General features: G+C 42.7%; 1 protein-coding gene across 5 annotated transcripts in view; it reads right to left on the bottom strand.

Moving 5' to 3' along the window:
- LOC117776732 (FERM and PDZ domain-containing protein 4-like) overlaps positions 1 to 17,323 on the bottom strand; it is a 53,918-nt gene that overhangs the window by 7,062 nt on the left and 29,533 nt on the right. For 3 of the 5 annotated variants that reach the window (XM_034610961.1, XM_034610985.1, XM_034610978.1), the window contains exons 2-11: positions 13,373 to 13,489; positions 9,813 to 9,964; positions 8,184 to 8,286; positions 7,267 to 7,312; positions 6,000 to 6,104; positions 5,603 to 5,743; positions 4,482 to 4,613; positions 2,602 to 2,721; positions 1,985 to 2,121; positions 1,325 to 1,451 (exon numbers count right to left, since the gene is read on the bottom strand). In XM_034610961.1, the coding sequence (XP_034466852.1) occupies positions 1,325 to 1,451; positions 1,985 to 2,121; positions 2,602 to 2,721; positions 4,482 to 4,613; positions 5,603 to 5,743; positions 6,000 to 6,104; positions 7,267 to 7,312; positions 8,184 to 8,286; positions 9,813 to 9,964; positions 13,373 to 13,489 (1,180 nt within the window). Of the gene's footprint in view, positions 1 to 1,324; positions 1,452 to 1,984; positions 2,122 to 2,601; positions 2,722 to 4,481; positions 4,614 to 5,602; positions 5,744 to 5,999; positions 6,105 to 7,266; positions 7,313 to 8,183; positions 8,287 to 9,812; positions 9,965 to 13,372; positions 13,490 to 14,955; positions 15,438 to 17,323 lie in introns of those variants that run through there. The other 2 variants (XM_034610952.1, XM_034610970.1) reach the window with 2 other exon arrangements.

The following is a 17,323-nucleotide window of genomic DNA, read 5'->3' as shown; positions in this document are numbered from 1 at the left end:
TTTTCCATTACATCCCATCATATAAATTAAATCTGATCAAATTCTGAAGAGCTTCTCCACCGCAGAACTCTTTATGGCTTTGCTTGCCTCAACGATTTTTAAAAATCAAACATGAAAGAACCAAAAGTGCATCTAAAGCTTCATGTATAAGATATATATCCACACACTCAACGCAAAAGCAGTGACTTTATAACCATTTTAGAATATTCATGAGACTTATATTGCACATTATATTTGCTTTATAGTCCCCTAATGTCCCCTAAATTTGAGAATACACCTGGACGACAGTATAATCCACTAATATTTTACCTCACTACCTGTCTCAAAAACAAAAGGGTAATGGCAGTGTCTGACCTCGCCTGGTGAAACCATACATCCCCATTAAAACATAACTTTGCCGCTATGAAATTCTCGCTCAGTCCTCGGCCCTTCCACAAAACCGAGCGAGCGGCCTGATTTGATGAGGGCCGAAGCGATAACTTCACGAGCGTAATGAGAAAGCTGATTTGGAGCGGCGGCGACGTTGAGTTCATTGGTGCTGCTCGGCCGTATTCCTCCCTAATGATTAGACGAGATATCAGCCGCCACTGTGAATACAAATGATTAACCTGCACGTTCATACTGCTCGGGCTTTGAGGGAAGAGATCAATATCTTTCAGGTTTGACTGGCGTTTTATTACACACGTATATTAGCATATAAACCAATGGAGTTCAGGCATGTTTACCCTCAGCTACATCCCATCATCCGCTGCATGAAGCTGCACAAAGGATGATGGGCTTTGACATAGAGCAGTTCTAATTTGCCTACTGATGAGTGATGTTGTCCAAACAATCTGTTTCAGTGGCTGTTTCATTTCTCAAAGACATCGCATCTAATAAATCACTTTGAGAATTTAATCTTGTAATGTTTGTTATGGTGGAAGCAGGAGGGGGACCGATCGTTCAGTCACATATCACCATCATTTTCAATTTATACATTTTCATTTGAATCATTCACGGAGGAGTTTGGCCTATTCTAATACGATTTGCTTTAAAAAAATCTGATAGTTCAAGTGAAGCTGGGTCCGTGGCACCTGACTGGGACACGTGCGAGTGAATGTGAATGTCTTATCGAGCACACAGTGTGCTAATGAACCTTGCTTGCTATTTGCATTATCATTCAAGGTCCGGCTCGACACACGGGTCGTAGGTTGACATGGGTGGGAACCCGGACAAGGTGGAGTGAGGCAGCGATGCTATTTTAAGGTATTGCATCAGAAAACAAATGCGTGTGTGTCAGAAGTTTGTCAACAAGGGCAAAGAAAGACAAAAGAGCGATGCTTACTTTTTTCCCTGGAGGCACGAGGTTCTGGTTGGTTTTGAGGATGTGTGTCAGAGCCTTCCTGATGTTTTTCTCCTTCATGGTGGACAGCACGGCAGGAGGCAGGAACACCGGCAGACCCCATTCCTTTCTGTTACGAGGAGATCGATTTACGTTTAAAGTGACTCTTCCACTGCACCTGGGACAAGCACTCGCAGTGAAAGGCTAAAAATGATGTGTTTACTCTCTTAAAGCTGTCGGTACTGGAACAGAACTCGGAGTCTAACTTTCAGCAGGAGAATTGCTCTTTGGAAAGAGCACGCACAGAATAGGAGCCTATTTACGGGGGTGTATTAGCTGGAAGATACCACTAAAAATAAAATAGAGAAAAATCCTCTTTCAGGTAATTGGTAAGCCAGGGTGATATTATTGTGAACAGAATATTAATTTGTGTTTGTGACACATTTTATTTTAGTTCCACTATTTCTTTTCGATATTTAAACTCTACTTATATGATGTATATATGATCTTTAAATGTTTAACCAGAAAACTAAAAACAACAATGAATATTTCTCTGATAATCTTCTGCCGTCATTTATTACTGAAGGTGCAGCTCCAGGCTGTTTAAAATCACACATCATGTTAGTGGCTACACATACCCCCACTAAATTCACACACACTTACTGGATGTATTTGAGTGAGACCTTCTGGCTCTGTCTGGTCGTCATGGTGAGGATGTACATCTGCAGTGCAGCCAATCGCAGCGCGGCGTCGTACTTCAGCTCGGGGCCGAACCGCTCCAAGACCACGTCGTTACAACACTACAGAGAAGCAGAAAAAAGTCACACGAGAGCCCAACAAATCATGTCTTTAGGCTTGTGAACTGGATATCGTCTCTCTTTAGAGCAACAATGAATCCCCACCAAGTCCAAGCAAGTTCTTAATGTTGGCGGTTTGAGATTCCTTCAAAGAGAAACAGGGTCCACTCCCTGATGAAGGACTTTGAAGCACGAGTCAAGAAGAGATGATTAGCCTTCCTTCTCTCAGGCTGTTTCACTTGACTAATTATCAAAGAATCTTATGGGGTAGTCATTTATTATTTTTTACCAGGGCAGGAGTGGGTTTATTTCAGGACTTTATTTGCAAATGAGGGTTTGTCTCGAAAGGGTTCATTCAGTTTATATGTAATCAAAAGTCAGATCCAAACTGCACCCCTCTCAAAGATGAGTTATCCACCTAAAACGGGATTTTTATTGTTATAATAAATCACGGTAATAATCCCAAGTAGCTTTAAGAATCACCTGCACATAGAGGTATTCAAACGCCACGGCGTCTCTCCGGAGCAGCTCCACGGGGTCCCGCGGCACGAAGCTGATCCTGAAGAAACACTTCATCTTGTCAGAGCCGTACCTCTGGGTCACCTGGGGTCGCAGAGGCGGGAGAGAGCGAAAAACACTTTACTACTTTATATAAGCCAATAAAAAGAAATTCAAGTGCATTGTGTTTGCTCTTCGAATAAGGTGCATGCAGCAACATAAAGAATATTCGTAGTACTAAAAGCAGTAGGTATGGTAGCAGTGGCCATAGTGGTACTGGTGGTAATAGAAGCATTAGCAGGATTAGGTGTAAGAGCCATGAGATTAACATTGGCTCAGTGCAAGAAGTAGCAGTATTAGGAGTATTAGTAGGTGTCATGTATCGGTAATAGTATTACCAGTAATTGGAGATACATGGAGGGTGGAGGTATTTACTAGGCAGATAGGGCTGGATATATGGAGTGGAATTATGGGAACTTGTTGGCTGATGTGCAAGGCCTGAAAGTCAGGATATTTAGGCATCTGTAGAACCCGTACTGCACCAATATGCACCAAAGCAAGGGGCTGGGTGGTGCATGGTGTTGTCAGGGAAGAACCCATTGAATTTTGGTGCAGCTCCGGGCAAAGGAAGTTTTATGTATTACTTTCTGTGGCATTTTTGTCAGTTCCTTAAATATTAACTTCCTCCTAACCTACAAATCCCTCCATGCCCCGGCTCCCCAGCACCTGTCTGACCTCCTCACCCCCTGCACTCCATCTCTTACCCTGCGGCCCTCAGATACGGTCGACTCACCGACTACCTGAGAACCTTTAAAAGATTCCTTAACAACAAAAGGCTTTTGACCTTTAGTTACTTTATCACTCGCTGGAATTTCTACTATTTTTATCTGTCCAATTATTTTCTAACTCTTAAAAGCAGCCTTGGGTACCTAAGGCGCTATATTAATCAAAGTTATTATTATTATTATTATTATTATTATTATGAGGATCCTGATGTAAGTGCAAAGATCTATGACTTCCTGTTTTATTTTTCTAATATAAGAGCTAAGATTGTTTGGCCTTGGAGCTGACTGCCATTCTATAGTAACAAATTTATTATAGTAAACAGAGATACCAAAGTAAAAGTACTAAAAGCACAGTAGAACATCATATATAAGAGATTTATTACCAATCCATCGTCATATAGCAACATAATAAAGTGAAAGTGAGACAAAAGGGAGCAGTAGTTTAATTCACTGGTGCCCAACCTTATTACCTACTGTCCCCTTCAATCCAATAAACTTCTGAGTGACCCCTCATCGCAATATAGGCCTAGATGATTTGTTTCAACCTCTCTCTGACAGTGGGGGTGGGATTCACACTGGATTTATATGGTTCAATGTTATCATTGTTACGGCATCATATTATACCAACCTGTCACCGAGTCTGACACTCAGGTGTTTTACGGTGTAGCGTATGTTTTATCAAACATGTCGGAGAAGAATGACTCTGAAACATTAATCTGCCATTGTGTGTGCGTGCGTGTGTGTGTGTGTGTGTGTGTGTGTGTGTGGCACATGCAGAGCTTGAACTGAGTGGTATGAATATTAAAATTGTCCTCTTGTGATAGTGCAACCTCATTAGAATGTAGCGGGCACTGTGGATGAATGTGTGTGTGTGTGTGTGTGTGTGTGTGAGGGAGGGTAGGTGTAATGTGAGCTGTCGCCCCTGCTGTTCCAGGGCTGATAAATTGACACCGAGGTCCAAGTGCTGCTTGAATACTGATGTGTGTGTGTGTGTGTGCAAGTTGATGTGTGTATCTGAGTGTGTGTGGCAGACAGAGAAGGAGACAAAGAAAGTGAAAGGAGAAGGAAAACATCCCGTACCTGAGTAAGCATCTCCTGTTCGTGCAGGAGCAGCAGTTTGCTGCCAGATCCCTCCGCCCTCTGCTCCAGCATGAGGGAGAAGTGCTCAATGCATTTGATTGACAGCTTCTCCTGCAGGGTCAGGATCACATCCTGATAGAGAGAGAGAGAGAAAAATACATTCATAAAAACAGTTGTAGTGTTGACTTATAATTTGTTTTTTACGAAGAGGAAATAATACTCGACCAAAATAAGGTAAAAAAATGACTTTTAGTCAAATTCTCCAGCGACTAACAGACCTGCCAGTGATTTGATCACTTACATTATACTTTTTCTCAGCAGAAAACCAAAGTTTACAGATATTTAGTAGCAACATGTTTGAATTCAAAAAACGTTCTGCATAGTAACTGCCTTCTCCTGGTTGAAACTCGGCTTTTGCAATTGAATTTGGCTGATCTGCAGGCAGGTGACGTATCTGTTTACATCACCAGGGAGGGGCTGTGTATCACTTTTGATTCGTTGGAAACTTTAGATATATATATATATATATATAAGAACAACAAATATATTCATGGTGACATTAGCCTTCTAATTAACGTAATGTTACCACTCAAGAGACAGCCTCCGTTCCTTCTTGCACTTGCACCGCCTCGGCTACGAGAGCTCTGGCTTTGGATGCAACGGGGTTTGGAGCCAGCATCTTGAACTGATCCAGCTCATGGTCCTCCACCACACTACAGCCCACTTCAGGGGATTCTTGAGGGGATGGTTCCTCCACTTCAGAGGAGCCCTCTGTGGCAGAAATTGTGATTCTGTGCCGCCTCAGCCCCCTGGCCAGTTTTCAGCCTTTTTTACCTCTTTAACTTTATGAAGAAAATTAAGTTTGCATTTCCCCAATAAAAACGAGAGCATGCTCTTTGCTTGAACGAGGTGCTCGAACAAATGGAACTCGAGAAGTGATTGAATTTCATGGTCCGTGCGAGTGTATCAAGACAGACGCTAATTTGCATTCCAAATGAATTTCTCTCTTTGTAATCATAGATACTGCAGCGACTGCTAATTTTCTTGAGCGTGCCTTAAGGGGTGGCGCGCACACACACACACACACAGACAGACACACACACACAGACAGACACACAAACCTTGATCGAGGTACTGCTGTCGAAGCGAAAAGACTTTGTCTGCCCGTTCTCCAGGTAGACCTTCAGGACATTTGGCATGAACAGAAGAGAATTGTCCTTCACCGGGTTCTGCGGAGGAGGAAAGTGATCGGTCTTTTCATCCTGAGCGTTAATGGTCACGAGAACAGAAAACAGGTGAAGTGTTTAATGCCTGAAACAAATTACAATAATCATAAAAGTGTCATGTTGTAACACAATTTTTACGATTGAAATCATCTATACGCCGCACTGAATTGTCTGACTTATGTGGTAAGTTGCCACCATCTGGCATCATCTATATAGGTCATACATAAGCGTGCGTGTGTGTGTGGGTGTGTGTGGGTGTGTGTGTGTGTGAGAGTGTGTGTGTGGTACTGACTGGAACCTGGCCGTTTATAATGACCTCCTCTGCAAAGCGCACTTTGACCGGATTGGACTTGAGCATGGCTTTTTTGGCTGCACTGATGAACGCTGATTTAGGGGACTAGGAGGCGTCCGTCCAAAAAGAGAGACGAAGAGAGAGAGAGAGGGAGAGAGAGAGAGAGAGGAAGAAAGAGACAGACAGATGGAGGGGGAGAGATAAAGAGAAGCATAAACACATGGTCAAATCAAGAGGAAAGAAAACTGGTTCCGGCACATTAAGTCTTGAAAATTGATAAAGACATCAGCTTGAATTTTCTGACATAGACGAAAAAAGCAAACAGGGTGTGAACAATAAAATGTAATATATCATATTTGATTGTATTTGCATGCATGATGCAGGATGAATTCATTTAAATGGAGGAATGCAGAGTCATTGTTTCTTCCCCTCTAAAGGAAAAGTCTGGTGTCAAACGATCAGAACCAAAAAAGTGACACGTCATCTCTAATTATTTAACAATTAGGGTTTCCATGTAGATGTAGAGTATTTACACTAAGGCGTCCGATTGACTGGATTGCCAACAAACTACAATTCCCTTGACAACATCTGACACACCCTCTCACCTCAAGGTCCAATTTGTGGTTGTACCACGCCGATTCTTTCGATCCGATCAAGTCACATGATCTCCTACAAACTTCCTGACCTTGGAAATGACTGTTGACTGGCAAGCTCAATCTGCTAATGAGCATCATGGGACATAACAGACCACTCTAAACATGTCTACCGCCACCGGTGTGTTTAATAGTTGTTGGACGGCACTGGAGCTCAATGGCACAGAGAAGAAAGATATAAAAAGTGATTTGAAATATGTCAGTAGGATCCATTCATCGCTGGACCGGGCTGTTTAATGGGATTTGTCTTAAATGCAGGAGAGACAAGGGCAGACAGACATTGTCCTTTATGGAAAAAAAAGAATTTTTCAGGGTAATGGTTGTGAGATTACGAATGAACGACAGCAATAACAACATACTGGGGGATATTACTCATTATCATCACGTTCTTTTTCTGAATTATATTTAGGTATCATCTGGGAAATTAATGGATAAATGGGACCTATAAGAAGATGAAGAGGAAAAAAAGAAAAAAAAAGAGGAAGAGAACCGAATAATCCTCTCAGATTTCAAATTTCAGCGTTATGGTCACTTTGTGAATAACGGTCTCATAGATAAGGAGCAATCCATGTGGTCTGTTCTAAAAATCCATTCACAAGAGGGGATCTACTCACAGGATACGGTTGGACAACAGTCAACATGATGGATTCTTTGCAGCTCCTGAAACAAGAACACACACACGGCAACATGAGTTGACAATCGCAACAAACAACAAGAACTTGATTAGGTACGGTGATGCGGAAATGAGACGCCTCTGGCAATCACAGCTCACAAGAAGAAACAGTTACAACCACCACACACACATACATATCCACTCATTATTTCTGCATTAAAAAAAATAAAGACCAGCAAACCGAAACATGATTTGAGTCACGATGAGCTGTGTGCGTTGAATTAGCTCAACGCTAAACAATTTGGCTTATTAATTATGAACACTTCCTGCATTTTGTTTGCGTGATGAGCAGAAGTCTACGAGCTGTTAACTAAGCATTGAGCAGACGAGGGGAAAGCGTCACTGATCAGGGCGAGAACTCCATCGGAGCTTTACAGAGTTCTGTTATATGAATGATAATAATAACTATGACAACACAGAAAGGCTGAAATAAATCACCTAATACCACATTATGTTTTACTGCTGTACATGATCCTGTATTTGGAAATGTTTTATATATAACTCATTTTAAAGAGTCCAAATTAGTAACTCAAATTAGTAAATTAGAGGTATATTGCCATGCATGTGGTGACATTCTGAGATTTATGCCTTTGAACATTTAATACCATGACACAAAAGCACAAATCTCACTGATGACCATTTTCTCAGGCAACTTTGGCAAAAAGTAGTTCCAGGTAGAATCTTTTATGCCTTTTTCCCTTTTAAAAAATGTAAGTATCAATAAGCTGCAGTGAAGGATTGTGGGTCAGGTAGTTGTTGTATTTCTTTAGAAAAATCCACCCGAGTGGCCGAAACCAAACTATTACAGCCGTCATTGATTCTGACAGAACACAGCGTCCCTCGTGTTTCTGTATCTACCTGACGAGGTCGATGACTCGTTCTCTGGGAGCCGAGCTGACGGGCTCGTCGTTAATCATGATGATCTCATCGCCTGGCAACAGCTTCCCCTCCGATGGACCACCTACACGCACGCGCGCACACACAAACACACACGTAAATAAATAAATAAAAGCAAACAAGCGGGAGTTGATCAAACCACTGCTCGATCAAAGCAACAGTGTGTCTGTCTGTCGGAGACGGCCCATGGATGAATCAGCATGTGAATCCGTGTGTGCGATCGTGTGCATTTTGTGTTGCAATACAGATCCTTTGTAAACGTATCTACTTTGTTTGTGTGTGTTGCCTCCTGCCATATGAAATGTGTGTCACATACACTCCCTTCCTTGGCTCAGCCCTCTGAGTTGAAAATTCACGAGTTCAGCCGTCTGTTTGGAATTCAGCCCTGATTGATTGAGGCTCCTAATCACTGTGTGTGTCTGCGCAGCCACTGGAGCTGACGGCTGGTTGGCGTCGGCGAGCTGTGTTTTCGCAGTCATTTCGCAATCAACAAGAATAAACAATACTTCCAGGAAAACATGAATTTGTGTTTTTTCCTTTCTTACGTGGGTCAATACTACTCACTTGTTAATCATAGGCAGGAAGAGGCAACAGTCTGCATGGTCTCCCTCGAAACAGTTATTAGAGCAAGTGTTTGCACTGATTAGCACAAATAATATCGTAAGGAGGAATTAATGAACCCACCCGATTAAGATGAGAATAAGACAGCACAGTGTGTTTTTCTTGTTTAATTGTATAAAGATTGATGACAGGACTGCTCCCAAAAGTCAAAACGTCTCCCTGGTGGTTGGTTGCAGCATATGTCATAAACCCTGCCTCCTCCATGTTAGTGGACCAAACTAAAAAGTCAAAGTACAAGTCAAATACATTTTTCACACAGATGGTTTTCATTTTAGGCATTCATTTCTTATCACACTAATGCATGTCTAATAGAGTGCAGCTCGGGCTGCAATTTTCAGTCCAAGCCCGAGAGAAAGCTAACGGAGCCTGACCCGAACCTGTCAGGCATTCCCTTTTTCGTCCCAACACTACCCGAGCCAGAAATTTGACCTGAATACGATGTGTGCAGTTAAAACCCAAACCCAAGCAACATTGTAAATGCGTCCAGGATATTTTTGGCTTCATTTCTAGAAGGTGGGAGGTGGTGAAGGAGCGTTGTCTTTCTACATTTGTGGATAAAACTACAAACTTCGAAAGGAGAAGGGTTGAGTCTTGACACGGCAAAATAACATAAGCATCGCCTACACTTGTAAATGGCAGCTTGGAACAGTGAATGTTACTAGAATACTCCGACCCCAGATGGAGTATGGTGTCAGTATTGATTAGTATAATTATATATATATCACTAGCTACTATGCTAAGATCATTGGAAATATGAGATTCTTACTTTACTGACTTTAATTCAACAAGAAAATATAAATATAACTACATATCTTTGGGTCCATTATGTAAAATATAGAATATAACCGACAGTACTATTCATACATACAAATATATGCCAGGTGCTTGTGTGAATGTCAGGTAACCATGATGCTTCATTATTTATTCTGTCTAATATGTGATTTACAGAGAGTACAGTTTGAAACCCACCTGGCGTGACAGAGCGGACCACCACTGGTTTCTCACTGCCGGCCACAAATCCGAAGCCCAGGACCGGGTCCCGTCTCATCTCTACCAGGCGAGGGGCGGGGGGGACCCCATCCAGGTGAACCTCCTCCAGGGAGCTGCTCTGGGACACTTGGCTGGAAAACACAGCAGAGGAGGAATCCGGTAAGTAACAATCAAAATATCCATTCAGCCACAGAGATAAGGCAAACAAGGACATCATACAGAGGACTTTGATTCACTTACAGAGCAGTTCAGACTGTTGGCTGCCGACTGAGCCAGAGTGACGGACAATGACTCAGCAAATAGTGACAGAAGAGGACACGTTGCTGGTAATAAGCACAATGACTGTTTCAGAGATCAAACCTGCTCTACGGGCTGAATGTGAACAAATTGCACATTAAAATCCAATCAATGACTTCATTCCTACAGTCAAAAATAGTTTTAACCTGGGTAGATATCATTAAACTTGAAATGAATGATGCGATCAGCTGTTCATAAATCACAGCCCTGGCTGGGGTTTGGCCATTAGCACCACATTTTACGCTTAAGAGCCAGGTCCTGCATTTATGAGATGCCTGGAATTTTAAATCTGGAAATGATTCGCCTCCCTAGTCTGGGGCCTATTCACAATCGGGAAGGAACCTATTTTATTAAATCTTTTCTGCAGCATATCATATGTCTTTCTCTTCATGTGAGACTAACAATGACGGCAACCGACATTTGATGCAACGTCAATGCAGGTTACGTTTCACTACTGCAAGTCACTTAGGATGAGAGCACCACTAAAGTGTAAATGCACCATATTAGATTACAGTGAGATACTGAGAATGCAGAGTGCCCGTTAATTAAGAGGTGAAATACACTTTCAGCGGGGTTAACTCGTTCTCTGTCTGTCTCCATTTCTCCCACCCTCCCTCTCTCATGGCTTAAAAAGCTTCCCTGGCAGCCGTCGCTTCCTCCCTGCACATAAAGTCCTGCGCAGGGTGTCTATTGTTACCTGGCCAACATCCTCTCCATCTCCGACTGCCTCGGCCGTCCATATGGTGGAGCATGCGAATTTCCTGCCTCATCCATCCTTTCCTCCACACGGTCACAGATGTTTTATCTGTCGGCAAACATTGGTGGAACTGTGTGCCACTGTGGGATGTTGGCATCGCTCACTAAACTAGGAACTTTCTCAGATTAATAAATGACCTGTGTGGCTACATCAAGTTACTGCAGTACAAATATACCTGCAGCTTTAAACCCAGCCTGATGATGATGAAGAATGTTCCGACCAATACGGGAATGCAACTTCATCTCCAACCAATCCGGATCAGTCTCAATCGCCGCCCCACCTCCCACCTTTTCTTCCCCTTGCGCTTTCTCATTCTCTCGCCCTCATTATCGCGCGGGTCTGCATTGTACATACGGAAATCTCAAACTAAATCTGTCTGTAATGAAGCATGTTCCAATCGGGGATGCGGGCTCATCTTCCCTGTCAGGGTCGGCGGGGTTTAATCCTGCATGGAGGGCAGAGCGTGGATGTCAGAGGGTCAGGGGAAAGCTGACAACAAAAGGTCAAATGCAATAGAGCACGTGAGACGCTAAATTCAAACTGATGCCACATGCTCAGGTCAAAAATCACCAGTAAATAATCACGTTGTTATTATTAAAACACTTCCCTGATTTTAAGGAGGTGGTTTAAGACTTTTAAGACAGGTTTACATCTACTTATTTACATCCATAAGTGCAAAATAAGACATAGCCTCTATTTGCTGTCTCAAAAAAGATTTGTAATACAAATCCCTGATGATTATTGAGAAGGAAGTCATCTAGGACAAAAGTACTTTGTAAATTAATTTAATCTGATTTAAACAGAGTCCTGATGTCTGGCATTTTGTTTCATTGTCAGTATCTTCACTGATATCCTCCAAAAAATTACAATATCATGCTATATACAGTATTTATATTTATAGCCATGTTAATGGCAGTGCTCGAGAACGGTGGTCGAGCAGCGCGCAGCCCTCAGAAACCTGCTAGGTAGAGATACAGTTAAATAAATCATTGGCTTTTTACTCACTCTCCTTCCATCTCCATTTTTTCTTACTTTACTTGTCTGACAGGGACACTCCATCACCAACTCAAAAGCAAACAGCTTCTCTCTGGGAACAAAGCTGCATAGCCACAACTGTCATCTTCCTTATATTTGACTCCCTCGTCGTGAGGAGAGACGAGGGAGAGAATGTAATGGGTGGGGTTACTAAGAGGTGGAAAGGAAAGGGGCAGAAAAGGCAAGAGTTTTAAAAAAGGGAATAAAAGGAGAAGAAAAGGTGAAAATGTTGAATTACATATAAAGCAATATGATAGCTGATTAGCATTCCAGAGCTTTTAGGAGCCCCACTATCACATTTGAGTTATAAGGCATTTGTGATAAGCAAAACAAAAAAAATGTTTGGAAAGCAGGGACACCAAGGAGAAGGAATCGATGCAGAGAGAAGGCCGGAGGAGAGGAGAGGTCAGGAGGGGAGGGAGGGAAGGTCGGAGGGAAAATGCAGGAGCAGGAGGAGCAGGACATTAAGGGGTTAAGAGAAGAGACTGGAGAGAAAAGAATGAAAAAACAAATGGAGAGAAAAGATAACGAGAGGAAATATAAGGAAGGTGTTCCACTGAGAAGTGGAAGAAAGGGAGGATAACATATATTACGCAGTAGCAGGGACCAGACTTGGGTCTTACAATCTGAGGAGTGGAATTTCGATTTACCACCATACAAGAACAATAATGGCAACTTCAGGGATGGAGGGGCTGGAACTATCTCTGTTCTTACCGATAAAGACGTCCGAAATCTTCACTGAAAGCCTGTTATCCAGTGTTTATATTTGGAATAGGATTCACTGTGCATGATGTTGTCTCTGCGGCGCCTCGGCAACAGTTCAACGGAGCATTTGCACGTTTGCCTGGTGAGAGGTTTTTGTTTCCTGCGTCATGAGAAATCTACGCAGACATGCAGGTTGAATGCAAAATGACCTGGCCACACTCTGTGCATGTGGGAGGGAGGAGGTATGTGGAAGTGGGGAAAGCATAGGGCTTGTGGAACCAAGTGGGGGCTTGAGGTTGTGTCTAGCTCATCTTCCATTCTGGCGCATATTTAACTGGCCACGCTTTAACTGCATTAGACCCTTGGATTATTCTTCAAACGGTTTATAATCCATATTTGTCCATTCTGTGCACGTATACATCTAAACGCACTGTTTTCACGTTCTGCACGTAATTGTATCAGTGCAAATTTCCAATGTCCATTCACTTCTCACGTATGTATTTGGATTTCAAGGCATGATTCTCAGTGAAGGCAGTTCTTGCTGTGTCATGATAACCTAAACAAGAATCTGGAATCATTAGAGATCTGCCCAATGAGGGCTAATCACTACGGGTCAAACTGATTTACATCCACGCTGCAATTCCCCAGTGGTCGGCCGCGATGTAACCAGATGTGACGGTTGAAACTCGAGGTATTTGCATGATTGTGCGTGAAGAGATTGCTTGGCGATTATGTTCATACATACTTGGTGAGGCAATCCCGTCCATCCCTGGTGCTGTTCATGCTGTCCCAGCTGTAAGGAGGGCCCTGCAGCCCACCCCATGAGCCAGGGGGCGGCCAGCCCGACGTTTTGTTCTTATGGCTGAAAAACAAGAAAAAAAGGTAAAGTCAGTAATATTGTCTCGTGTTCAACCCTGAATCTTAGGATTTTGTGGTTCGGGGAGACGATCTACAGAGCATTACTCAAACACCACAATAAATGTAGCTACATACTTCAATCTGTCTACTGCAATAAATAATTTAAGAGAAGAATCAAATGTGAATTTATAAAGCTCCCCCTCCACTTTAAATAAATAAAGATACCCAGAGACACTCTGCACAGCTCTGGTTAGATCACTCTCCCTCTTGTGTGAGATAGCACTGCTTAGTGCAATCGACCACAGTCAAATGATGGCTCGTTGGCTCCGTAGATAGGCAATCAACGGCTGCATGTACGGTCAGTTGCTCTGCAGAATTGTATGTTTGAGCGCGGCGAGGGAAAGCACCGATGTGACAGCTGATTCGCTTACTGCAGATTGCACTAACAATGCGATTGAGGATTTCGGGGGAGAGCGGAGATAGAGAGAGAGGCCGAGGGAGAAGAGAGCGAGTCCAATGTGGCTCCTGAGCATGAATTATGGAAAAATGTTCGGAGTTAAACAGATGATCTGTGCTGAGTAAATACAAAAGGAGAGCGAGCGAGACTATCGTGACTACATCAACTTTGCAGCTTGTTCGAGTCACAGCGGGTCAGGGCAATGGTGAGAGCAGAGCTTGCTGTAATATCTGTGATGCGAAATGCAAATCTGGACGGGGGAAGCGCAACCGACCTGATGAGCCACCTGGTCAAACACAGAATATACCGAAGGGCTTAGGAGGGTTCCATGTTTTAATGTCACCCACAGGAGCTGCAGCTAATGCTAGCATGACTGGAGCCAGCACCAAAGAAGCTGAACCCTCCATGGACAACGGACACATAAAGTGGGGCATCGTCGACATCTAGAAGAACTTGAATATTAAAGTATACACTATGTTAGCACTGCAGTGGATTACAACAGAAAAGTGGTAAAACAAAATGTAACATTGGTTACAAGCACCATATTCCAGCTACCATATCGTTTCAAAGGTTAATGCTGCCTGACTCTCGTGACTAATTACGCACGGATCATAAGGTGCTTATTCCATAAATCTCCACAGAAATAATCAGAAATGCAACAGATGTTCATGAAGCCGGAAGAATGCAGCTGCTTTTAAGCATCGAGCCGACGCACTTCATTCTCATGTTTGATTTATCTTTAGGGGCTTTTGTCCCACAGCCATAAACCACCAAGACTCGACTTTATTGTTCTGACCTCAAATCTGTGGCAACAAGCTGATGCATAGTTACAGTAATAATGAAATGATAAACGGCTTTTCAATGCCAAAAAACAGACGGATATTCTATTACACAGCAGAAGCACATGTTACAACATCAGCACTTTGACCTTTTGCCACTGATAGAGTTAAGGACCCATATAAGTTGTCACCACGCACAATACAAATTCATAAAAGAGGTTAAAAAATGCATACTAGATGAGGACGTCATCGCCGAAAGAATCCAGCTGATCCATTCCCATATTGTGTTGTGGATGGGTTGAATACATCAGTCAGTCATAGCTTACAGTGTGTGAGAATGAAAACCGTCCGTCAATGCTTCAGTTAGAACCGACTGCAAGGGAAACAAAAAACAGCCGATACTAAAGTCCTCCCTAGAAGCAATAGATCCATTTCAACAGTCCAGGCTTTCCACTTCCACTGCTCTCGATTCAGTTGCCGTCGGACTCCTGTGTTTCTGCTGATCTCCAGTCATCCGAAAGAAAAGCAGATCCGCCGCCACCTCAGAATCACAATCAGAGGCTCTTGTGTTCAAATTATACAGAAGCCGCGGTGTTGCCGGCTGTGCGGATCTCCAGTGTGTAGCCCGACATTCATCTGTGTTTCTCATTGTGCTGCTGCAGAGAGCAGCTTTGGTCCGAACTAAACTAAACTGCCGTGGCCTCGCCTCCTTTATCCCATAATCCCTCTCATCACAGAGAAAACAAATCCACGCTGTGTGTGTGTGTGTGAGTATGAGTATTTGTGTGTGTACAAGAGAGAGGGAGAGAGACAGAGAGAAAATGAGAGGAACTGTGCGCAACTGTGCATGTATATGGGAGGATGGGAGGGTGTGTGTGTGTGTGTGTGTGTGTGTGTGTGTGTGTGTGTGTGTGTGTGTGTGTGTGTGTGTGTGTGTGTGTGTGTGTGTGTGTGTGTGTGTGTGTGTGTGGAGTAAGAGGATTTTAGAGAGCAACATCGTGTATAGAAACAGCGCTCCATCTCAGGGATGGAGACTCACAGCAGGGAGAAGAAACTGCCTCTTAAGGTTCACCTCGATGGCATTAATATTTAACTCTTCACTTCTGATCTTCCACCAGAACAAAGTACTTTCTTTGACCTAAATGCCAACATCAGGGAGGAGTGTCTACACCAAATACTGTGCCATCCTGAAGATGCTGAGATATGTCAGTGGTTAAGGATAACAGCTGACCAGTGAGGACTCATCCTCTTGGGACCATGAATATCTTGACCAAATTTTATGACAACACATCTTTTGGGACAAAAGCAAACATGTAATGCAAAGTCATAGGATAACCAGTTTTTTAATACATCCTTTTAAGACACAGTTGCAAAGGAAATAGTCATTTTAGGACAGATCTTATTTGCAGTGTGACGGTCCTGTGCACCAAAGCATAATGCATTGCACACAAGACAACTGGGAATTTACAGGAATGTGTAGTGTAGCAATGTAGAGCTGCGTGTTTAAAATAAAACATTAAAAAGTAGCCTCGCTTTCAAGAAAAAAACTCCATCTTTTACCCTTTAGCTGCGACTGACTTCTTTCTGACTTAGTTTATTCCTAAAATCTAAATGCAAAACGTTACTGTCTAGAGAAATGCTGTGCAGAAACTTCCAGGCATTGGCACATCCCAACACAAAGTGCTCTTGGTGGAAATATAACCTCCGACTTCACATTATGAAAGTTGCCTCCTCGATGAACTATGCAGCAGTTTCTGCCCAAGTGCTCGAACACAAAATCTGCTGCATTGACACAAGGTCTTTTCCCCCTTGTTTTCCTCCTGTTTGAAACATTTCCTTTCAACATACCAGGAACCCAATACATGCAGTGAAAGGCAGTGGCAGGGAGCCTGGTTCTTCGGGTTGTCTTTGCTGAAAAGGCCAGCGTATTGACTACAAACAGTGCCTTTTCTCTCTCTTTCAAACAGATCAATTCGTGCACCACACAAAACCAGACACTCTAAAACAATCAGGTGAATGCTTATAAAAATGTTTGGGCATGAGGTTACAGCAACAGCAGGATGACACCAATGGATTGATGTAACCTAAATGTCAACTAATTTGAAAATGTACTATCATCTGAAATCGTATCTATTATCTTAAATAGATTAATAGATTCTCTGGATTATTTTCATATATGCTAGATTGTAAAGAGGCATCTACAGCCATGCTAGTGATTCCCTATGAGGCACAGTTATAGCAGGGCTTCAAATCTAAAATACAAGAGGAGCAACATGCTCCCATCAATAAATATTACATTCCTCACTTGTGGTCTTCTGCAAGTCATTTTCTGCACTAAAATGAATCTTGCACAGTGGTATTTTATGTGCTAACATTGCACAAAAATGATGATGCTAATAAAATAAACCAAATTAGTTTCTCTGTAGTTAGTTTCTCTCTTCATCACAAATGGCCCACTGGTGACTGAGAGAAAAAGTCTAAAGATAAACTCAATCCTTGGGCTTTATGGTCGGCAAATGACCTGTGGCTAGTGGGGCAAAAAAATACAGGACTTAAAGCGCAGACTGGATGGCTAAATTAATACTGACAAACTCAGAAAGAA

Source organism: Hippoglossus hippoglossus, chromosome 2 (genome assembly GCF_009819705.1).
Source record: "Hippoglossus hippoglossus isolate fHipHip1 chromosome 2, fHipHip1.pri, whole genome shotgun sequence".
NCBI lineage: Eukaryota > Metazoa > Chordata > Actinopteri > Pleuronectiformes > Pleuronectidae > Hippoglossus > Hippoglossus hippoglossus.
This window is presented reverse-complemented; position numbering and strand designations above follow the sequence as displayed.